Genomic DNA, 25,665 nt, shown 5'->3' with positions numbered 1-25,665 from the left:
TAAATTCTTGAGGAAAGATTTGTAGAACAGATAGATATGTGGAAATTTGCCTTAAGTCAGCAGGTGGTTGATTGCAGGAACAAACTCCCATCTGTCATTGTGGAAGTTAATAGCTTAAATAAATTCAAGACAGCACTAGACAAACTTTGGAGTGAATGGATGGGTGAAATGGGAAAGTTTTTTTTTTTTTTTTTTTGGCTGATTCTTTATAAGCTTGCCTTCTTCCATCATATGCCTCTACTAATACTAAAAAGAATTAAATCTCTGCTAAAAATAATGAACGGTACTTAGAAAGTATTGATACAAAGTTACTTCAGTGAATTTTTCTGCAGAAAGTAATAATTCACATTATTATTAGTATTAGTCACATGGTGCAAGGAAGCCTGTAGCTTATGCTGCACCTTTGGTTGTTGTTGCTTACAGTTCATGAATACTAAAGCAGTGGGAGATGGTGCTGTGCTGTAAAAAATCGTGCTACACACATTTGGCTGTGGAGATTGTTTGGAGAATACTTCCTGTCTGAGTGTATTTGCCTCAACCACAAAGTTTCATAGATGCATTCTATGAAACTTTGTGTTCCAGATTATCTGGATCCTGTTGCAGTAGCACACTGCCATTACTGTCATTAACAACCCTGCCAACCTTTGTATCATCTGCAAACTTTGACATTAAGCCTGATATACCTTCATCAATATCATTGATAAATATACAAAACAACAGTGGACCTAACACCGAACCCTGTGGCACTCCAATAATAACATTAGTCCAAGAAGAGCAGCACCCATTGATTACCACCCTCTGTCTTCTCCCACTTAACCATCCTTTTATCCATTGTAGCAACTTACCCTTAATACCATTCTGCTCCAATTTGTACAGTAGTCTTCCATGCGCAACAGTGTCAAAAGCTTTTCTGAAATCCAAATATATGATATCAAAATTATTTTTTGCATCCAGTTCCTTTGTAACCACATCATAATATCCTATCAAATCTGTCAGACAAGGCTTTCCTTTAACAAACCCATGCTGTGTCTGAATTATTGCTGCAGTCTTGTCTAGATGATCCTGCAATGCATCTTTAACCAGTGACTCCATTATTTTACCCGGAACAGAAGTTAAACTAACTGGTCTGTAATTACTCGTGTCACCCTTCGATCCCCCTTTGTGAATTGGAGATACATTTGCACATCTCCAGTCCGTGGGAACCTCCCCTGAGTCCAAGGACGCTCTCATAATTATGGCTAAGGGTTTGCTTATTTGCTTTGCCGCCTCCTTTAATATAACTGGATAGATCCCATCCACCCCAGGTGCTTTTCTTATGTTTAACTTCAACAATTTCTCCTCCACTTTGCTTTCAGTTAGTACAAAATCATTAAGTATCCTGCTACAATTTGATAACCTTCTGCCATTTTCAATCCTTAATAATTCCTCATGTGTGAATGTAGATGCAAAATACTCATTCAGTTTGTTTGCTATCTGAGCAGGATCATCAACAGTCGAACCATCGATGTCAAGTGGACCAATCAGATTCATCCCCTTCCTTTTAGAGTTTATATAAGTAAAGAAATCCTTGCTGTTTTTCTTAGCATCTTTTGCCAAGGATTTCTCGTAATCTGCCTTTGCCTGCCTTACCTCCTTTGTGGCCATGACAGAGTTTAAACGAGAACATTTTATTTATTTATTTTTATTTTATTATGCTGCACAGTAAACTGTGAAGAATGTGGTTGCATATGAGGCTCTCTCTCTCATGTAGAAGTTTATGAAACCAAAACATGCAGGCAAGGTGGAAATTTGAATCACTCTTATTATTGTTATTTGTGTACATGAGAGACTGATTACATAACCGAGCCACTCTTTGTGGTGCAGTCTGTTTAGTACTGTACTACAAATTAGTCTATCTATAAAATATGCCTCAGTGTGGAAGCGCACTGGTTTTAAGAAACTGACAGTCCCAAAGGTATTTTTTGAGAGTAAACTCTCAAGCATTTAGTATCTCCCACATATATGGTTACTGTTGTTTTCATTCTGAATTTCAGTCAGTTAATATCATTCTTTTGTGAACATCAAGACATGGTTTTTACACCAAATAGTACAGTACTGTTATAATGAATAGCAAGAGAAAAGGTAAGTGTTGAGGATAAATGAAAGGTTTTCTTTTTTCCTATTAAAGACATAGAAAGTGGGAAGTGTTGTTGCTTGTGAATTTAACTTATTGAACTCAGTTGGGCATACAATTTGGAAATGAAAACAAAAAAAAAAATTAAATTATTAAGTCAATTTAAAATGATTATAGCAAAATGAAGTGCATATGTAAACTTGAACATTCTGATGTCAACAAGGCTTTTTAAGGTGATTTAAAGTGAAAATATCCCAGTAAGTGGTTTAAAGGATTAAAGCAGATAATTTTTTCAAATTATTTGGAATTAAGAATTTGTGTGTTCCACTGTTGGATAAATCAATTTAATATCTATGTATGTAAATAGTGTATTTTATAACTGTTAATTAAATTTTATTATTACATTTTTTACTAATTTCAATATAATTTTAAAGAAATTTCAACCTCTGTTATAATGTCAAGAATATTGCAGTCCTTTCAATGACTCTCTAATTGATTTTGACTGTATTAGAGGGGGAAAAAAATATTTTCCCTGGCAATTAGTGGTGGAGGTCAAACATTCTTCTGTCTAGGATATACACTTTTAGAAATGACTAATTCTTGAATATAATGGAAACCACTTAATCTGCTACCCCATTCACACAAGAAACTGCAAAGTTTTGTGAAACCAAATTGAAAACCCAGCAAAAAGTCAATTAGATCACAACAAATTTTACAGTTATAGGCTGTCTAATTGATTTTTTGTAGAATTCCATATTTGCAAAGTTTTCCTTGAAAACAATAACATGTCCATTTAATGAATAATTAATTCCATCATGGCACAGCTCAGCCTTAAAAGTATGGTTTTACAAGTCTGTATATGTCTCCATTCTTCAGGGTTATGCCTGTGACCCAGAGCATCCGTGAAGCCATTGATGTTGATGCAAAAAAATCACTCATCTCATAGAAAAAAAATGTATTAAATCCTTTTTATGGCTACAGTACAGAGATATGGTTGTATGAGCCAGTTCCGTCTCTGTAATCTAGAACCCATGGTTCCAGCTCAGTTTTTAGAAAGATTTACCGTATTTCCCCATGTATAAGACGCACCTTAATTTTGGGGTCTGAAATTTGAAAAAAAAATGAATTACATAAAGTTATTGAACTCAAGTATTATTCATCATAAAATTCATACAACTCCTCATAACTTGAATTCAGCACTGTACGAAAATCTTTTCTGGGCCATTTCTGGGCAGAACGTGGCAAAACGTAACCTAATATACCGGTAACAAGTGCGAAACAATGAGCGTAAAGACAACAAGCGCGAAAAAATGGGAAATGCAAGTAAAAAAATCTACAACCACTGTATAAGACGTACCCAGTTTTTAGACCCCAAATTTTTCGAAAAAAGGTGTGTCTTATACATGAGGAAATACGGTATATCTCAAGTGAGGTCATTTATAGAATAGAATACAATCCTTAATTGCAGCATGATATATATATACAATTAGTCCCATCATGGCATGGTGGTGCCAGGGGTTTACAATTTAGTTCTGCTAGAGTAATCAGATCAGGTTGACTCTTTTGGGGTGATGTATGTATATATTCTTAGTCTTTCACAGACACTTTCATTTGTTCTTTGACTTATCTTTATTTAAAGTCTATGTTTCAGGAGGATTGAAAGTTGGCTTATCATCAGTGAAAAAAGTAAGTGTTGAGGCCACATTGAATCTTCTTGTTTTTAGATGATAAGCTTGGTCTTGATACCCCCTATTTTCAAAATTTCATTTACACCAGAAACTCCACATTAGAAGGAACTCAGGATACTACTTCTGAAAGGCTGTCAACCCCTGTGACTGGATGATACTGCTGATTGGTGACCTTTTGTACCTTTTGTTAATGGTTCCAAATTAAGAAAAGTAAAATATTTACATCTGTGTGTAGTTTGTAACTCTTTTGTTTAGTGCTGTATAACAGCCAACCACCTTTCTCACTAAATTCTAAATTATCAATGTTGTAATTTACTATTTCTTACTTAAAGTTGATGACATACTGTTCTTCTAGCAGTTCACATCTCAAATTGGTTAAGCAAGTATGCATTAATATAAAAGAATTTTCTACATATATGAGCTCTTAAAAACAGTACTCAGTTGTCATCGGCTAATTATTATGATTAATTATTGATTTTTTGATTTTTTTATTATTTTATTAGATTTTCTTCCATAATTAAGATGATATTGTTTTATTCCTTATTACAGTTTGTTCGGCGTTTCTTAAGGGAAAGCTTTATACTCATTCGAAAATGCAAATGGAATAAAAAGCACATGCAGACTTTGAAAAAAATATTACAAAAAACAGTGACTAGTCCTAATTCAGAAAAAGTTCCACTTGGGTTGAAACTACATTTTGCAGATGTATATGTGGATGAGCTCACTCGAATTGGAGGCCAAGAAGTAAGTATTTAAATAAAGAAAGCCTAATACTAATGCTTTTACTATTTGTTGATGCAGCTGACAACGCTATTGCATGTTTACTGTTTAATCTATAGTGATATAATTTATATTGGTATAAAAATGTGACAAATTTCTAAACTTACTGTGTACTTGTAAATAGTAGACTTGCTTATTTTTGAATGATGGATTATACCAAAATATGATCCGTCAGCATATTATACATATTTGTTTTTCAGAAATAAATATTGTCGAAATTGTCATTTTAGATTTGAAGCATATTCTTTCTACTTTATTTATAAATATGGTACAGGTAACCCTCATATAACACAGTAGTTTGGTTCCTATAAAATCTTGTGTAGTGTAAAACCATATTATACGGGACTAAGAACCAGTACAAAAGGGGGATTACATTCCAGAAGCTAACAAATATACGTCATTTTTTTATAACTATCAGAAACTTAATTTTTATTTGAAATAGTAATAACTGAACTGTGATCTTACAAACTGTGATACATATATGTCAGATAATATATGCTCATTTAATTTTCTTCCTCTTCATTGCTACTAAACAATCAAACGAGAACGTTTTCTCTGTTGCAGAATCTTCTTGTTTTTAGATGATACCTTCACCAGCATATAGATTTTGTGTATCTTTTGCTCTCTTTAAAAAATCAGTAATCTGGGATTGTTTGCTTTTGCTTGATAGATCTTTGTAAATTGCATGATATGGAGCTAAGCATTTTTGAAGTTCCCTTTTGAATTTTGTGTTCCTTTCAGTCAAAGGATCTGCATTCAAAAATAAGATTCTAACTGCTCACCTAAGTTTATGCTTTCCTGTATGCTTTTTTGTGTAAAATTTGGAACTTCAAAATTTTCATCTGCACTATCGTCCTCTAAAATGATTTGGTTTACCTCCGATGCCATTTCCATCGAATCCTCTTTACCAACCTCTTTTTCTACCAGTAATTCTTGTACATCTTCAGTAGTCATACTATCAAAACCTGCCCTTCCTATCAACTATTTAGCAAGTTCTACTATCGCACTGATTGCGTTTTCTGCAGGTTCGACCACATTTCCTGAATGAACTGACTCTGGCCATACATTTTTCCAACATGCACCTGTTGATGGTTTTACTTCTTTGAGTGATTAAAGTCCACAATTGAGAAATGTTTCCATGCCTCCATCACTTCAATAGATTTGGAATAATTTTTTTCCAAAATCGATTGTAACGATTTTCTGAGGTAATGAATTTTACAGGTAGATATTAATGGCTTGATCTAATGGCTGAATTAAAGAAGTTGTATTAGGTGGTAGGAACATTACTTCAACATTTTGGATGACTTAAATTTTTTGGATGGCTTGGTGCATTATCCAATAGTAATAAAACTCTAGATTTTTCCACTTTAAATAGTATACCACAGCTGGCACAAAACAATTTAGAAACCATTCTTTAAATAAATTAGCAGTCACCCAAATTATCCCTAAGTTCCTTAGGCATAATTTAGGGCTAAAATTTAATTCACAACAAAAGAAATTATCCCAGTACGGTTCTTAAGAACAAAGTTTAGTAATGCATATCCGGAAAAAATTTATAAACGATCAAATAAAAATCAAAATAACCTTAACAGAACCCTTAAAATTCATGAACTGCATCCTTCAAAGTAAATTTTTTATGGTCTGAAACAAGCACAAGTTCAATAGCACAAAACCTAACATGGCAATTTCCCAATAATTTTTTTTTTGCATAACGACTAGCAGGTCAACAGCGGGGATTCACAAAAAAGAATGAAAATGTTGAAAAATTTCTAGCAGCGTTTTCTCCACACAAAAAGCTCATAAATACCGTGTATGTAAGATTTGTCGCAGTTCTCTAACCGTGTTAGAATGAAACCATGTTATATAAGTACCGTGTTGTGCAAGGATTGCCACAATTTATCAATCGTGTTAGAGCAGAACAGTGTTGTAAAATTACTGTGTGATTCGTGGGTTGCCTGTAGTGATATAAATATCTTGCACTGTAAATAAAATTAAAATGTTTGAATTAGTATTAATCAAGACAAAGTCATACAAAGAGGGTCTAGCTTATTTACGATTTGTATTTTGATCAGCTAGATCCATTGGTAAGCCAACATTTCCATTTCTGTTTGCGCTAAGATCATTCTCTCTCATTGCTTAACCTTTCTTCCGTCCAATGCTTTCCTAAATTGAACAAACTCTGTTGCATGGCATCTGGCAGATGCCCTTTATTTTTTAAATAAATATTTATTGAATTGAAATTTTTTTTTTATTAATTAGGGTTAACATATTTTATCCCACTTTTTTTGTTTGAAATTTCTTGAGCTATATGAGTTTTTCACTCATCTTTTATTATATCCCCTTCTCTTGGTTTACAGCCTTTCATCCATCATACTTCCTTTCAAAAGAGCAATTTTCAGAGAAAATACATGCATTGACTACAATTTACCAAATTATAATGTCATTGGTGAGAATATATTACCCATAACTCATATCCTAGTCCACCCTTTAGAGTAAGTCTATAGATGAATTATGGTTGCTGGATGAGCAGTATTTGTATGCTCCTGCTAATTCTTGGGGTGGGGGACACCATTCACTCATGTGACACTGTTATACACTAAAAATGAAGAGTTAGCCTCTTGTAATCTAGTAAATCGAAATGAAAATAGAAAATACTGTATTATCATTTAGATAATATTCATGGTGAAATGTATATGGGAAGGATTTGATTTTATTTCCAGATATAGAAGGGAAAAAAATTAAGATGACATTTTTCAGCTACCACTTAAATATTGTAAAGTTATGAATTGCATCTGTAATTAACCAAATCACTTTTGGCATCTCCAATTTAAAAGGATCTCTACAAGAAATTCAAAACAAACTGATTTTCAGTTCCACATCTAAACTATCATTTTAATAAAGCTATACATAGCCTTAATCATAAAGTAATGCAATCATTCACAGCAATCAGATTTTGTAGATTAGCACCTTTTCAAGTTTTCAGACTGTGTAAATATTGAATGTAGCATACACTTTGCTGCTTTGGTGTCTTACGACATATAAAACATGTACCCACTAAATAGCTTGTGCTGTGTATTTGTTTTTTTCTTTTTTTAATTTTATTGATATAAGTTATAATTTTGGTACTGTCCTCCCATTCTGATTTTATTATCATTTTATTTCAATCACATTTTAATTAATCCAGTGGACTCCAACACTGTTCCTTTGTATAGGAATGGACTTGCAAATCATAGATACCTGAGTAAATAATCTTATTTTCCTCTTCTTCTGACTTTGTTAAATTCTTACTTATATTTACCAGTTATTGTTAGATTACTTGAAAGCAGATGGAAAGCTATTTTTTTACTATATTACTGTTTGGTTTTTTTTTTTTTTTTTTTTTTGTCTTACTGGTGTTCATGACTCCACGGAGGGCAACCCACTCCCCTCCACAGGATCCATGAAATGGAGTCCTGTGGAGGGGAGTGGGTTGCCCTTCTTTGAACATGCTGAAGCTCCATGTCTTTATTCAGGTGTAGCATTCAAATCTGAACTATTAAGTCTTGTAATTATCTTATGCAGAGGAACAATGACACTCTTCTTCTTATTTGCAAAGGTCTTGTAAACCATAAACAGGACATAATATGCTTTCCTAGCTGCGTCTTGACACTGCATGGTAAGTTTCATATCTGATTGTGTTATGACATGTCTTTTTCATGTTGAAGCACTTTATCTCCTCTCTCTCTCTCCTCTACTTTATAGGTAATTCCTAGATTTCTGTTTCCTAGATGGAAAACTATATTTACTATATTTAGAAGCATTAAATTATCATTGCCAGATTTTTTCCCTTCTTTTTTTATTGGACCATATCTGTAGCTGATCTAAATCATTTTAAACCAAAGTAGTCTGGTTTTGCTTGTTAACCACCCTTCCTACCGTCCTGCATTCCCTCATCAATGCCTTTAAGGAAGATCAGAAAGAACACCATATCTATCAAAGTGGTCTGTATTGTATTGCAAAACATAATACATGATCTCTCCTATTACTGAAGTCAAAGTCACTGATCTGTAGTTGTCCATCATTTCCTTTGCATCTCCTTTGTGGATTTTGGAGACACTACTTTTCCATTCACATATTGCCTCTATTACAATACCAGGATGTTAAACATGAAGGAAGGCAAGGCTCCACCTTTGGGGCCTTCAGCTTCAGTATCTTTTCTAATAGATTGTTCTCTTGAATACTTAGGTGAAACTGTTTAAAAGCCTTTCTGAAATTTAACCAAATTATATCAGAGTTATTCTTTGCACTGAGATTCTTTGTAACTGGCATTTTTAATTTTTTTTTTTTTTTTTTTTTTTTTTAAATGAGTAGTTTAATAGACAGTTGGCATTGTATAATTAATTTCTTTATTTGTTTGTTTTTAGCTACCTTCAAACAAAGCATTGCTATTTCTGAAGCCATACTGTTTTATATTGTCAACTACAAAAGAGTAAGTGTTATTTTTATAAATTTGGTGCCAGTTAAAATATACAAAATAAGAAAGGAAATATTAACTCCTTTTATATTGGAATTTTAAAGGTATATTTTCTGCGCCAAACTGTGTTGAGAGTTTTCGAACTTACTTTTCTTTTTTTATGAAAACCCCAAATATGAAAGGCAATAGAAACTATAGTACTTAGTATTGTGTGTGGGTTGAAGGTTGAAAAAATTAAAAAAAAAAAAAAGATACTTGAATTTTTGTTGCTTTTAATTTTCCAGAAATATGTGCAAAGGGAGGTTGTTCCAGCAAACAGAAGTTGAAGGAATAAAATGAAGAAGAAGGAAAGTTGGTTCTGTGAGATTGAAATTGGAGAGTAAGAGGATGCTGACTGGTTGTGGAATGAATGTGTTGAGACTGGGTTGGAAGAGAAAGAGGGAGAATTATAGAAGCCAGTTCAGAAGAGCAGTTCCCATGAAAGTATCTATAGAAAAAGCATGTAGTATAAACAGAACATCTATGAGACAGAGATTGGAGAGACTTTGTAAGTGTGAGAGACAGGTCATTAATTAACCTAACTGCCCTCTTTTGAGTGGAGTCTAGAAGCCTGAGAGAGGTTATGGGGGCACTGCCCCAGATGTGGGAACAATATTCCATGGTATGGGGATTTGTATAGATTTGACTAGCTGTTTAGAAGAAGAGTAAAACCAAGAGCAAACCCACTTTTTTGCAGATACAAAGGAAGCAATATTTGTGATGCTTTTGCCAAGAGAAATTAGTAGAGAGGGCTCTATTAATCTCTAATAGAGAATGTGATCTTGTTGTCGAAGATGAGCATAGGAGCAGAAGAATCCTTTTTTGTGGGATATAAGACAGGGCTGAGATTTAGAAAAGATTGAGATTAACTAAGTTATCTTTGCCCCACTTTGCACACATCATTTAGGAAATTGGTAGTGGATATTCGAGAAGTTGAAATTGTTCGTGCAGGGCAAGGTTTCTCAAACTGGAAGGTAGAACGCAATGTGTTATTATCAGCAAGACTGTGGATAGGATTTCCAGTCAGTAGAAAAAGGTCATTAATATTGAAGAGGAAAAGAGTGGGAGAAAGAACTAAACATTAGGGAATTCCAGCATTATTGGAGAACTTAGATACAGAGAGCCTTCTATCCTCTAAGTTCTGTCTTGAGAGAGAGAGAGAGAGAGAGAGAGAGAGAGAGAGAGAGAGAGAGAGAGAGAACTGGATACCAAACATGTTCAAAAGCCTTTGAAATGTCAGGAGCAAAAGCTTGATTTTTTCCAAACTTTTCCATTGGCAATCATTGATGAAATGAAAGGTTCCTAGATAGTTTTGGAGTTGGCAGTTAATGGATTTTTCCATTGCTTTAGAAAGAGTGTAGGTGCAATGGCATTATAATTGGATGGGAGAGATTTGTTTCCCTTTTTAGCAACTAGTTGGATGTGTGCAGATTTCCAAGCAGAAGAAAAAACACTAGTGTAATTAGATAGTATAAAAAGGCAACACAGAACAGGAGCACATGTTTTGGGAATAAGTGGAGAATACCATCAGGACCTGGTGCTTTCTTGGCATTAAGACTGTTCAAAATTATTTTGATGGAAGACTACAAGAGGCATTAAATGGAATGTAACAAGAATGGTAGGAAATGGTTTACCAAGATCACGATGCCAGCAGGTCAGCTTTATCTTTAGCTGAGGTGGCAATAGAACTATCAGGTTTTAACAGAGGTGGGAATAGAGATGGGCAAAAGTTGCAGCCAATAGCTTTGGCTGGACTACCATTTAGACAAGAAGCAAGTTTTCTACTCTTAACCTGTTCAAAATCTAGTTAGGGCTTTTTAATAGCTGCTTTACAATTATTGCAAGCTTTGATGTATGCAGAAAATGAACTTGAAGATTTGGATTGTGGTATGTAACATTCTCGTCTTGAACAACCTTAGCACATTTATTGGAAAATCAAGGTTTAGATAAAGGGTGAGATTTTAAGGTGGCATGTGAAATAAAGTATTTCATTCCTACAAGAATAATTTCACTGGTACAGTATGAGAAAACATTGCCATCAGAAGATTTAAAACAGTAATCCAACCAAGGAAAAGAAGAATAGAAGACTTGCTGATCATCCCATTTTGCATTATTTTAATACCAAATAACATGAGGTTGAAAATGGCCATGAGAGAAAGGCTCCATTGGAGAAGAGACCATTACACTTAAAAAAAAAAATGTTTTAAGACCATATTAATTTCACTTAATATGCATTTCTCTCCAAAACTAATCAATCTTTCTTTATTCTGCATGAGAAAAGCAGTGTAATTGCCATTATAAATTTTATCTTGTTTTTTCTGCTTAAAAAATATTAAGAAAAAAGAAAATAAAATCACATTTTTGCTATTGTGAGACAACTTTGCCTATTGTATTTCAAGTGATATCATATTCATTATTCCTTAACCTTAATTAGTAAAGTAACATGCACTATGTGTACTGAATTTTTACTGTGATTTTCTAAATTTCAGTTGCCATTTAAAAGAGCAGTGACTGGATATAGAGTCCACTGTTTTAATATATTTCTTCATCAGAACAGTGCATTTTATTTAGGATGGTGCAATACCAAAGCAGCTTGTGGTGGAGTGCCTCCACAGTATGAGATTGATGCACTAGGTAGCAGGCTTAGTTTGCTGAACACTAGATACAGAAATATGATACAGAATGTTGCTATGCCCTTCATGTAACAGTTACATTATATAGCTCTCATAGCATAAGGCTTTAGCCCATAAACCCATTTGACTTCATTGAATTTAATTATTTGATTGTTAGGTTCTTCTTGATGATATACAAGACATGTCCAGACATGCTCTGATGCTACACGTGGTGCTTCATGTAAGTGTGGGAAAACAGCTGTGAAGTATATTTTTCAAGTTATGAAAGAAGAATTAGGTATGAGGGTGATCGCTGACACTACTTATTGTTTGGGGTTTAATGGCGCAAGAGCAGCTTCAGTTGTATTGCACCTGTCCAAGTTTTATTTCCTGCTATGCTGTTACTCATTTGACATATTAGATATGGTTGGTAAGGTTTATTAAACTGAGGTATGAAAAGAGTTCACTGACATTTGATTTTTCTCCTATAATGAGTTTAAGGCTTAATGGTTCATTTGCATGCGATTTGAAAGCTGATTGGTGGGCAATTTGGTAACGTGGACATTCTATGATGATGTGCTTCACTGTTAGTGTGGTCGGACATTGAAAACATTGTGGAGGATGGTCTTTCATTAGGAGGTAAGAGTGCGTTTAAATGTGTGTGGCCGATGCAAAACTGGGTGAGGATAACTCTTCATGTCTGTTTGACCAAAAACTTAATTTCCAGGATTTCTGCTGTTGTTTGATTTGGTATAATTTATTGTTTGTTTGCGATTTCCAGGTCTGCATCCATATATTTTCAGAGGCTTTTCGGTTGATGCTTTTAAAATCATTGAACAGAATTTTATGCAAATGAAATTTTCATTTGACAAATGTTTTGCAGCATGATCTGGAAGTTCATAGACCGACTATTCCAGAATGTCCAGGAATCCAAGTGAATCTGACTCTTTAGTTTTTTGTCTTAAAATGTGAAAAGCAGGAAAGAATTTTTCTTACATACGGATGAGATGTATGATTTTCTAGTTTTAAAGCATATATTGCACTTAATGAGTCTGTGAAAATTATACTTTTTACCAGAGAAGTTTGGCAATGTGATCCAGGGTGAGACTTATTGCAAATAATTCAGCACTATAGACACTGCACTATTGGAAGAGACTGAAATTATGCTGTTTACCAAGGCGACTGCAGCACCAATGTGTGCATCAGTCTTGGACCTATCAGTGTACAGATGAGAATAGTCAGAGAATTGCATTACATAAGAGGAATGTAGCTGTTTTATATGTTGATTTGGGATATTGTTCTGTTTCCATTTTATGAGGGCCATGGCACAGTCAACTGAATTGATTCCCCACGGATAAAGGGATGTCGGGGTATCTTAGTAGATTTTGTCTGTACTTAAGTTCAATTGTGAGAGTATTTCTTTTAGTCGGATACCCACAGGTTTCCATGTGTTAGGTTTGTTCGCATATAAAGTTTCCCATTTCTTATTATACAGATATTGCCATGTTTGATGTCCGGGAAGGCTTTGAACTTTTGCAGCATAGTTCAGAAGAAGAACTTGTCTACGAAGACTGAGTGGGTGTTCACGGATCTCTGTGTATAAACTATACACAGGTGAGGTACAAAATGCTCCGGAAACTACACGTAATGTACTGTGATGAATTGGATCTAACCAGTTCACACACTTTTCCTAGCTGAGGAGTAGATGAGAGAACCATAATTTAATCTAGATCTTATTATTGCATGATAAACGTGCAAAAGTGAGTAACGATCAGGGCCCCCCCCCATGTCATGGCTGATATTGCTCAAGAGAATGTTTAATTTCTTTAAGCACACAGTACATAGATATTTTGTGTGTTCTAGGAAATTTAATTTGCAATCCATTATTAGTTCTAGAAGTCTGATACTATGTTTGAGTGGGATTTGTTGATTGCTTATTCTTAGTTCTGGATCAGGATGCATCTTTTGTTTTCAGCAGAAGTGTATTTCTACTGTCTTTTGTACTGAGATTCGATATCCATTGTAGATGGACCAGAAAACTATATTATTAATAGCACATTGAAGCTACTTCTCCATTGTCTGCATATTCTGCGAGTGACATGAAATTGTGAGGTCATCGGCATATAGGTATGTTTCTACTGTTGCTGGAATAACTTCTGTAATAATGTTTATTTTGATAGAAAATAAAGTTGCACTGAGGACTGAGCCTTGGGGGACCCCCTGCTCTTGATTGTATATTTAAGACAGAACATGGTGGTAATGGACTTAAAGTTCTTTTAGACATGAAATTCTGAAGAAACTTCGACAAATGGCCTCGAAGTCCTAATTTGTGCAATTCATGAAAGATACCATATCTCCAGGTAGTGTCGAAAGCCTTTTCAATATCAAGGCATATCATTACAAGGTGTTCGTTTCAGAGAAAGGCATTGCGTATATTTCATTCTGCTTTTGTCATTATGTCTATTATTGATCTGTTTTTCCGAAAACTGTATTGGCTAGGACTAAGGAGGTTGTGGAATTCAAGAAACCATGTTAACTGATCGTTTACCATTTTTTATAAAATTTTACCTAGACAGCTAGTAAGGGCAATGGGGCAATAATTATATGGGTTTAAGTGGTCCTTCCCAGGTTTTGGAAAGGCCAGTACAAATGAATGTCACCAAGAGTCTGGATATTTGTCCTCAAGGTATATCCTATAGCAGCAAGAGCAGGCACAAGGAATTTTCGGTGATGTGTTTAATCATATGATAGTGGATTCCATCCGGACCTGCTGCAATTTGCTTTGATTTGGCTTTATGCAATTCATTTATAGTAAAGGAATGGTTGTATGAAATTTCATGAGTTGTGTGGAAATTAATTTTGTATTTTTCGATTTGAGCTTTATATGTTTGAAAAATTGGTCTGTATTATGTGGTTGATGACAGTTCCTCTAGTTGATTTCTCCTAGTAGATTTGCAATTTTTTCTGGTTCAGTTATGTCATGACCTTTCCAGCTTATGATCGGTTTAGGTGCTGTTGAATATTTGCTTGAAATTTGTCTAATTTTATTCCAGATTATTAAGCTGTCTGTATTTCTATTAATTTTGCTTGCAAAAGATATCCAGGATTCTTTCTGAGATTTCTGGCATATATAATGTGCTTTTGCTCTGGCTTTCTTATGTTTTATGAGATTACTGGTGGTGGGGAACTTTCTGAATTGATTCCGAGCCTTATTTTTTTCTTTCTTTGCTTCCAAGCATTCTTCATTCTGCCATTGCTTGTAATGTATATGGAACTGGTTAGCTGTCTTTGGTATTGCAATATTTGCTGCAGAAATTCTTTGATTTGTGATATGAGTAACAGCATATTGATATCAGAATGTCTTATGGTTTTCTCATCTAAAGAAGCAGCACATTGGTATTTTTCCCAGTTTGCTTTGCAAAATTTCCATTTTATACCTCTTATAGGTTGCGGAACGTCATTTTCTAGTAGGTGACAAACAACTGGGTAATGATCACTGCTAGAGGGATCATCAGAAACAGACCAGTCAAGGAGAGGAAAGAGAGCTGGGGAACAGATGGTGAGGTCAATTGCAGAGGTAGTCCCTGTTGGTAAATGGACATGGGTGTGAGTACCTGTGTTTAAGAGTGTTAAGTTCCTATTATCTATAAGTTTTTCAATCATCTGTCCTCTTTTGTCTGTATGAAGTGATCCCCAAATGATATGATGCCCATTAAGGTCCCTGATCAAACAGAAAGGAGATGGTAATTGTTCAATTAAGTCCCCAAATTCTTGCAGTGTATATGCATGATTAGGTGGAAGGTAGAGTGAAACCATGGTCAAGGTAATATCAGTCACGATGCGTACCGTGACTGCTTCAAGGGATGTTTGCAGCTGAATATGCTTGGATGGAATATTAGATTTGACCAGATTGGCGACTCCACCACTGTCCATGTCATCATTTGCGTAAAGTTCCAGAACTGGTTCGTCTTCTTGCTCCTTTTCATCAATTTTCATAGTGTCAGTTTTTTTTTTTTTTTGCGTTTTTTCAAAAGGTTTGGTGGGATTTGTATTGCTTGTTGGTGTTGGATCTTCAGCATTTGGTTGAGATTACAATGGGCGTATTAACCGCCTGGTCAACTTTTGGTTTTGTTTGTAAAAGAAGATTAAGTGTCCAATCCGCTATTGAGATGTTAGGCAGGACTGAGATGTCAGTCTGTGTTGCAGTTACCTTTGTTTTCTGCACTGCAGTTGTTGCTGCATATGATCTCACTGCTGGAAGTAGTGGTATCTGCCTTTTGGCTTCTTGATATGTGATCTTATGTTCAGTTTTATATTTTTGAACTTGCTTTTCTCTTTTCCATATATTACAGTCTCTGGAATAGGCAGGGTGGTCACCTTTGCAGTTTGGGCAGCAAGGAGACTGTGTATTGCATTCTTTACTGTTATGTTCTTTTGAGCCACAAATGGCACAAATAGCTTGTCCTCTGCATACTGTTTGGGAATGGCCATATTTTTGACACTTGAAGCATCTTATTGGATTGGGGATGTATGGCTTTACCTGGCAATTCAGTTATCCTGCTTTGACTGATAATGGTAGAGTTGGAGTACTGAAAGTAAGTATGATAGTGTGGGTTGGTATCAGGTTTCCAACCTTTTTAATAAGGATTCTTTTGGCATGTATGGCATTCTGGTTTTGTACCTCTTGTACGATTTCTTCTTCAGAGCTGTTCAGGAGGTGTCCCCCCTTTAGATGTATTTAAAGTAGCATGTGGAGTTACTTTGATGGGAATCCCTCCAAAAGTTGTGGTTTTAAGAAGACGCTTAGAATGTCGGTAATTTGTCATTTCTATCAGTAGGCTGCCTGATTTCAAGTGGTTAACCATTTTTGGTGGACCAGCTACATGTTCTAGACACCTTTGTATTACAAAGGGAGAAAGTTTACTAATGGCTGGTCTGATAAGGAATGAAAAATTAGAAAGAGTGGAGAGATGGTTTGGGTCACATCTTTCTTTTGTCTTTTGGCAGTAGATGGATTAGGATCATACTGCCGATTATGATCAGTTAGATCCATAGTTCCGGGAGAAGCCTGCTTTGTTGAGTCCATTGTTGCTCCTTTTAGCCCCGAAAGGATTATTTTTACTTTCAGGTTTCTGGCCCTGCCATGGGGAGGCAGGAGCGGTGCCACCTAGTGACCAAGCGTCTGGAGGATTAGTTTGTTAGTGAGAAAATGGATAAATATCCTAATAAAAGAAAGGTGATTTTCCTTCCTGGGTTCTAACTTAAAATCTGCTAAGTAAAGAACCACTTACAATGAACTGAGTATAAGAGAGCAGCTAGAAATGAAACAGAAGAAAATCACTTGGAAGGATCACTTTATAATTCGCTTAAGAAAAATCGCTTGGTCCCTATCGTTTGGCACTCGGGCCATGACACTACATCTTAGATTGTAATGCTGATTTCTGTAAGGGTGGAACTTAATTTGTATTATTGCGGTTTATGGAAAAACTGTTTCAAGGATTTTGTTCCTTTGGTTGAATAATTTGTAATTCAAACTCCATATTCCCCTACATCTGTGGTGTTTTCTGTCAATTAATTCAAGATATAGTTGCCATATCTGGTTAGAAGAATATCAAGGAGTGAAGGTGCTAGTTTTGTTCTGTTTGTGTTTTTGAAGCTGATGCAAGAGTGGAACTGATTGAGACCGTTAAAAAAAAAAAAAAAAAAAGAACTGTAGTTTTATCTTGCCTTGAGATGACAATATTGAATAATTCATAAAATGGTAATAGTTCATAAAAATCCCATGTGGGAGGAGAGTAGTTAAGTGTTGATCTCATCCCTGCTTAAAGTAGGTAGAGTGCTTACAAGCTTAGATCTTTGAAAGTTTATGAAGATAAAAAATCACTTCAAAAAATATTATTATACGTGAAAAAAATTGTAAGAAATATTTATTCCCCTCAATGTAATGGAAAGGGTAATTTCCACTTCCATTACTATCTTTTAATAGATAGTAATGGAAGTGGAAACAAATTCTGGAAACCATATCAATATCTCATATGACTCATAGATCAGCGAGATCTGCATGGCCAAACTGTACGATATCGCCACTTGCATTCACATATCGTAGAATCTTCCTTGTAATTTCAAATATGCAACCCTATTATCCACTAATACTTATTCAAGAACAGCTTTTTAAGAATGCATATTTCAATTATAATGCCATTAACAGAAAGGACTCCATTTCAACAAAGAGGACCTTAATTTATTTAAAAACAAAAGTTGTCGTATAGTCAACAATGAAGAATTGTCCAATGATAGCAATATTCATCCCACCACTATTCAGGAAATAGTCAAATTCCATTCCCATAGTAATAATCAGCCTTACGTTCACTCCCTCATCAATAGAATCTGAGAAGCAGGTTTAGTGATTATTGACGTTCATTGCATCATTTTCATCAAAAGTTCTATTCTGTATTCTCATTTTATATTTCTTGTAATTTTAAAAATTTTGTTTAAAAAAAAGCCACAAGTTTTTTTTTTTTTTTTTTGCATCTGCGTGATTTGTTCTTTTAAATGTTCATTTGGCATAATTATTGTGGCATTTTCATAATCAATTATTAGAGAGAGAGAGAGAGAGCAGATCCATTCCTTGTGTCATATTTTTCCCCCTACAGTTTACAACTATGTCAATTCTGTAATTAACTAATATGCATATGATTGATTATTGATCATTTGATTATGCACATCACTGTTATATCTTGTATTTATGGGTACTGCACCCTGCTTTTTCTGAATAAATGTCTTATTTTCTTTATCTTTGGATACTGCATCCTATTTTTTTGCAACAATTATCTTTATCTTCTTGTTAACCATAAGGCCAGTAGAAGTGCTGCACATTTGTAATGGTAATAGCTTCATTTCTTGTGTGTGTTTTTCACTCTCAGATGAAGCCCAAATCCACTCTGGCAGCAATGCATGTTGTTATGCACCTTGTGTAGCTGATTTAGCATCAGATGTTGCACTAGTTTATAGCCAGAGATGTTTTTTGTGTTATTATATGAAGATGTTTTTTGTCTACAAGAGTTGTTCAGGTAGAGTTCTGGATACTTCCATCTGCAGATCTTTAACTAGTCTCAGACACCTTATATATAGATAATATTAACTTTTCATGATGTTAATCTCTTAACAGTGGTCACTGTTAACGACCCGCACCATTCATTATTCTCACCTTGAAATAGATAAATTTCATTCCGTCTGGCAAATTTTCTTATTTATTTTGTATTATATAATTTTTTTTTTTTTTTGCATTTTAACAACTTATTATTAAAAATTAAATTAATTTAATTTGTTAAAATAGTGGCATCTACATGCTAATGTATCACAATAGGAACATCACAGCAGTGTCAACTTGCCCATGCATAATCTATCCATAATTGGTCCTTGAAACATTGGAAATCTGTGTTTTGGAGTGATGAATCACAGTATATGTTATGATCTGATGGGCACGTTCAGGTCTGGCAGATACCAGTAGGATGTTATTTATCAGAGTTTATCAACTCAACTGTGAAGTTTGGCATAGGTGATACACCATCTGGAGTTTTCTTGTGGTTTGGACTTGGACTATTTGTTATCATTTGCTAAAACAGTGAATGCCATGCAGTACATTGACACAATTCCTTTCTTCCTACACTGGCAGTAGAATGGGGAAGAACATTTTCTGTTTCAGCATGGTAATGCACTAGCCTATACTACACAGCTTATAGTGCATGAGCAGGTAAAAGCTTCATTGTCCTGCCCACAGTTTTGCCCTTAAACCACTGATCACCTTTTGGAGGAACTGAAACACTGACATCAAGTGAAGCCAACATGCCTACAGTTGGTAGCTGAATTGATCACTGTGTTGAAGGAGAAATGGACAAAATTACCACCTTCTTTTCAAAAATTGGTTTGGCATACTGATGTGTAATGAAGACTATTATGGTGGGCTGACACACTGTTAAATATTGAATCAATATTTATTTCTTTTGACAGTACAGGTAACCCTCGTTTAACACGGTAGTTAGGTTCCTCTAAAATGTCGTGTTGTGCGAAACCATGTTATATGGGACTAAGAAAAAGTACAAAAAGGGGAGTTGCGTTCCAAAAGCTAACAAAAGTACACTATTTCGTTAACAAAATGTTAATGAAACTAACAAAAATACACCATTCTAGATTTCGTGTATCTTCGTATGGAACTGATCATTTTTAGCACTCCCTTTTGAACTTTAGGCTTCTTTCATCCAAGAATTTGCATTTAAAAAATAAGATTCTAATTGCTCGGGTAACTTTATGCCTTCCTGTATGATTTTTAGTGTAAAATTGGGGAAATTAGAATTTATCTGTGCCATCATCCTCTGAATTGATTTGATTTGCCTCCGATGCCATTTCCACCAAATCCACTTTGCTAGCCTCTTTTTCTACCAGTAATTCTTGAACATCTTCAGTAATCATATATTTTTTTATTTATTTTTTATTTTTTTAGGAGCATCAGCGACTAAGGCCATGTTGCTGTGTGTATATTGTCTATAAGAAGAACCCAAATTTCTGGGAGAAAAGACCATGCTACCCTCACCTGAGCCTGACTAACTCAGCCACTCTGTGAAAAAGATCTATAAAAATTCCTCCTGTCATCGACGGGATTCGAACTCAAGTCTTTTCCACCCGGTGTGGAGAAGAGGGTGAATCTACCAACTGTGTTATCCACGAGGGATTCAATAGTCATATCATCAAAACCTTCCCCTCCTACCGACATAGCAAGTTTTACTATCACACCAATTCCCTGGGATGCTTTAGTCAAAGTCTGGCAAGACCGTTGGAGTGTTTGTGATCAAAGGCAGATTACACAACAATTTTTCCCAGATTTAAGAAATGCAGCCTCGATAAAATTCAAATGGTTTGCACCAAACTTACAAGCTATGTTCTTATTGACTAGTCATGGTTCAATTAATGTAAAGTTGCATCATTTAAGAATCACTGAAAGATCTAGTTGCCATTGTGGCAAAAGAGAATCATGGAAACATTATGTACAACTGTGAGGAGTACAGCGATCTATGAATTGAATTGGTATCTCGGGTGAGTAATCTCAATCTTATGGCAGAAGGCTGCAAGACAATTCTAGTTGATAAACAGAACTTCTTGGCTTTCCAAGCCTTTGCAACTGCAATATTTCTTAAGCAGAAGACTCTTCTGCATCTGGAAGTCTTGGATTTGTAATGTGGGGTGATGTAGTGCCAAATTACCTAAAATTCTGTGAAATCATTCTGAAAGGCTTTGCTTTGGTGGAGGCACGAGTCTACTATATCCACTGCAACTCCATCTCCTTGTGCTAGCATTTCTGTTCTTGGCAGCTCCTGCTGGCATTTCTATTCTTGGCAGCTCCTTGCACTGCTAGCTTTCCAACAGACTGTGAAGAGATGTAGCTCTTTCCAATGAAGTTTGGACTTTGTCTGAAATTTAATTATATATATATTTATTTTTTATGTAATTTGATCATTCTCAGTTTGTTCATATCAATCTTTTTTGGTCATGGCAGTTTTTCCCTCCCTGTACTTGGGCAAACAGAAGAGGAAGTATATCACAGTACTGCTAAATTATGTGTAACTGACAGTGGGGTTGCCATTGGGTGGCTGGGACCGTTTTAGTTAATAAATAAAATTTAAAAAAAGCACCGATTCCAGTTTCTGCTGGTTCAATCATATTTCCTGAATGAACTGGCTCTGGCTATACATTTTTCCACACTTATTTAACGTTGACGATTTTACTTCTGTGAGCAATAAAGCTATGATTCTGATTCCAAAATTGAGAAATGTTTCTATGCCTCCATTACTTCAATAGATTCAGAATCAATTTTTTTCCAAAATCCATTGTAACAATTTTCTGTTGGAATGAATTTTAAAGGTGGATATAATGCCTTGATCTAATGGCTGAATGAAAGAAGTATTAACCTAGTACAACTGTGGTGGTAGAAACAACTTCAGTATTTGGTTGATTTAAATCTTTTGGATGGCCTGGCATGCTATCCAATAGCAATAAAATTTTGAAATCTAGATTTTCCACAAGTTCAATAGTACAGAACATAACACGGGGATTTCCCAACAAAATAAAATACAGGGATTTCTCAATAATTATTTTTTTTTTGACTAATGGGTCAACATCATTGATTCAAAAAGCAAGGAAATGTTGAAAATTTACATCAAACATAAGCTCAAAAATGTCCTTTTATGCGAGGTTTGCGGAAATTCTCTAACCACATTAGAGCAGAACCGTGTTATATAAGTATCATGTTGTGTGAGGATTGCCGCAATTTATCAATCGTGTTAGAGCAAACCTGTGTTGTAGAAGTACCATGTTATACGGGGGTTGTCTGTATAATGCAGTTTGTCACGTGCAACACTTACTACACTGCATCTATATATTCATCTCTAACCTGAGAGTTATTCTAGGTTTTTCAGCCCACACAACTTGCAAATCAGCTCAAATACTGTATAGTTATAAATTTTGCTCAAATCTTGTATAGGTATAAGACACAAATAATAAGAACTAATAAGAAGTAGCATATCATATGAACTAGCATACTATGTCCAGAGTAGTCAGTATGACAAAAAAGCACAAAAACAACTCAAAATTGGCGTTTTTTTTTTTATAACTAATGGATTTATTATAACTAAAATAAGAGACATATACTTGCAATTGCAACGTATCTAAATGTCTCTGGGAAACAGCATCAATTGAGGTACCCAAATTTGTATTTGAAATTGAGGGTTTAGTGTAACCTCTTCCAAGCCAAGGATGTTTTCATAAAATAAAACATCTTTTGTGCGTAAAAGGTACACACACTGTTTTTTTTTTTTTTTTTTTTTATTATTTCATTTGAATAACTCATATCGTGTTTTGAATTTAATCAGCAGAAAATTCTGTAAGTTGAAAGTTGTGTGTGTGTGTGTGTGAGTGAGTGAGTGAGTGAGTGAGTGTGTGTGTGTGTGGTGTGTGTACACCTCCCCAGTCAGGTCTTTCCTCTGGATTTCACTTCACTTTCCCATTACATTCAATTTCAAAATTGTAAATAAGAATTCTAATGTAAATCTGACACTTTTTAATTTATTTCATTAAAAAAAATTTTATATATTTTGCTAATTTTTAGGAATATGTTCCTGTCCAGTGTTGCAAAGGATGTATTCCACTTTATCATTTATCAGTCACCTCAACTTCTTGCTGCTGAGGAAAAAGATGAAAATGAAGATAGTAAAGGGAATAGTAACCAGAATGGTTCATGCCTAGAAGATGATGAAGAATTGCCTGTTATTCCAGTAAGTGTCAAACACAAGAGAAAAATTGTTCATAGCAAATTTGGAATCTGTTCTATAAATTGGTAAACTTAATACTGTACAGTAAAGACTTGAATTAATCTGCCTTGGGACCAAAGTTTTGCAAGATTTCAGAATAAAAACTGATAGTTTTATCATAGTGTTTCATTGTGTAGAATTATACTATAGTGTTTTATTTATCTTTACAGCCAAACACATGAACAGTAATGTGCAAATTAAATAAAGATTACAGAGAATGTTAAACCTTAAAGTAGAAATTCTAGCAAATGAAATAGCTGGAAAATTAAAGTGTCACATTGTAGATTTATTTTGTATAATCTGCACTAAAATGCATATAAAATCCTATATTGGTATGTTGGGAAATAGTAGAAACTTTGATGAAATTCATCACATTTCAAATAATCCAATATTGAATTAATGAGGATATGCCGCCACTCCCCGGCACTTACGTAATACTCAACTTTACGTTAAGTTTTTGCCGGCCGGTGCAAACTTAAAATAATTGTGGAAATGTGTTTTGCATCCTGTAGGAATAAATGAAGGTATCATGAAAATATCATAATGTGAACCCAATAACATTTTTTTTTTTTTTTTTTTTTTTTTTTCCTTTAGTAACTCATTCCAAGACCTCAGAAGTTGAAATTTTTGCCATATAACTAAGCTATTTGTCTCTCTAAAAGGTCATTTTTATAATAGAAAGTGCACTGCACTTTCGTTATCATATGTTCTGTTATAAGAATCAATTTTGAATGCTTTGTGATATTTTTCCAAAACACATTTCTGGAGGTTACTACCATAAAACAATAAAAACAATTTGCACTTTCTGGTTTATTGAGCTTTTCTGTTAGAGCAATCTATTATAAATGGGTAGTATATTTGATCTTATTGCATTTGTGATAATACTGATAACTGATTTTTGTGTGGGTTTTACATCATTGTGGTGAAATGTGTTTCCCCTTCACTGAAATCTTCAGTCATATAAAAAAATATAAATAAATTATCAGAATCTTCTTTTCATTCCTATTTACTTATTACAATGGTGAAGGGACTAACAGAAAGTACAAGTGCTGGCAGTGTTAGGAAACGAAACAAAATTGATTTAGAAACGAAGATGTAAATGATTAAGAAGTATGAAGCAGGACAAAGTTTGTCATCTATTACAAGGAATTAGGTCTTGCTGCTTCAAGAGTGAATCCTATTTTAAGGGATAGTGCGTGTATAAAAGAATATGTTAAAGGATCAATGCATTTAAGATCATCAGTGATCACAAAACAGCATTCAGGTGCTACATAGAAGATGGAAAAGCTATTGATAATATAGATGGAAAATCAGATTCAGAAGTGGGTTTCCCCGAGTTCAATGGCCATTCAAGCAAAAGCAAGAAGTTTTTATGAAGGTATTAAGGATAAGTAATGTGAACCCCAAGCCAAGTTTGTGGCAAGCAATGGGTGGTTTAATAGGTTCAAGCATCACTCTGGTTTCCAAAACATTAATGTGGTAAGTCACCAGTTCTGATTCTGCAGCTGCAGAGAAATTTTGTGATGAGTTGGAAAAAACCCCTTCTAAATCTCCACAGCCGTCAACTTTCCAAGCAGCATACTTATCAGCTGGAGACGTTGATTCTGGCAACGACGCTCGAAAGGTAAAACTTGCTGACGTTATGCCTGTCTCCTTTATCTTTTTATAATTTTATAATTTTGATATTTTTGTAATTTTGTACAGTTTGTAATTTTTGTTGGCCATGACAAAAAAATTGAATAAATAATTCTATTTACATGTTCATCAAACATTTCTTTTTTGCTTGAATCAAATTCAATCAAATTTGCGAGTGTTGCATAAGCATTTAGGAAAATTCTGACTTACGTAGAGTTCTGCGAAATGCAACCCTTACATAAGTTGGGGGAGGGCTGTACTGTATATAGATTTGATTATGAAATAGTTGTTAAATACTGCTTAGACAGTATAATTTCCAAAGCAAAATGCACAAGCACAAAGTTAACTGCTTTCTGCTTGGTAGTTGACTGATTTCAAAATATTTCAGGTGGAATCATAACAGATTCAAAAGAAAATTTATTTTCTGACTCATAATAACTGCAGTGGAATATACCAACTGTCTGTGACTGAAACTTTATTAAAATAATAATAAGATAAAATAAGACAAGATAAAATTTTGTTGTAAAAATAAAATACACTGACAATTGAAGAGTTAAAGGCAGTAAATTGATAGATAAAATTAAAACATGAAATATTACAAATTAAAAGCAATAAAACAACGGTAGCTTTCAAAGGTGACCACCTCCTTTATCAACAGTAAAACTTAACTGTCATGGCACATCCTTAAATAACGTAAGTAGGATCACGGCTCACAGCACATGTTACTGTAGGAGCATGGTATTATCCTCAACATGAGTGTGGAGACCGAAAATGGCTCGGGAGCATGCCAGGCTGAACCATTCATCCCATCCAAGAATTACAGTTTCAAAGAGGGAATGAATACACACCCCTGTCTCTGTTGATGGTGTTATGTTCCGAGGAACAAATCTGCAAGATTTTGAGCTATTTCCGGTTCCAATACCTATGCGGGTGTTCTCACCCGCTGTTACTGCATACATTCCCTATTATCTATGATGTTCATACT

General features: G+C 34.6%; 1 protein-coding gene across 1 annotated transcript in view; it reads left to right on the top strand.

Moving 5' to 3' along the window:
* Window positions 1-25,665, top strand: part of LOC150089407 (ribosomal RNA processing protein 1 homolog A-like) — a 386,532-nt gene that overhangs the window by 34,149 nt on the left and 326,718 nt on the right. The window contains exon 4 of the mRNA XM_090389971.1: window positions 4,351-4,545. Coding sequence (XP_090246097.1) covers window positions 4,351-4,545 — 195 coding nt within the window. The remainder of the gene's footprint in view (window positions 1-4,350; window positions 4,546-25,665) is intronic.

This window comes from Mastigoproctus giganteus, chromosome 2 (assembly GCF_048544385.1).
Source record: "Mastigoproctus giganteus isolate SK-2022 chromosome 2, ASM4854438v1, whole genome shotgun sequence".
NCBI lineage: Eukaryota > Metazoa > Arthropoda > Arachnida > Uropygi > Thelyphonidae > Mastigoproctus > Mastigoproctus giganteus.
The sequence above is the reverse complement of the archived record's forward strand: the minus strand, read 5'-3'. Positions and strand labels throughout refer to the sequence as shown.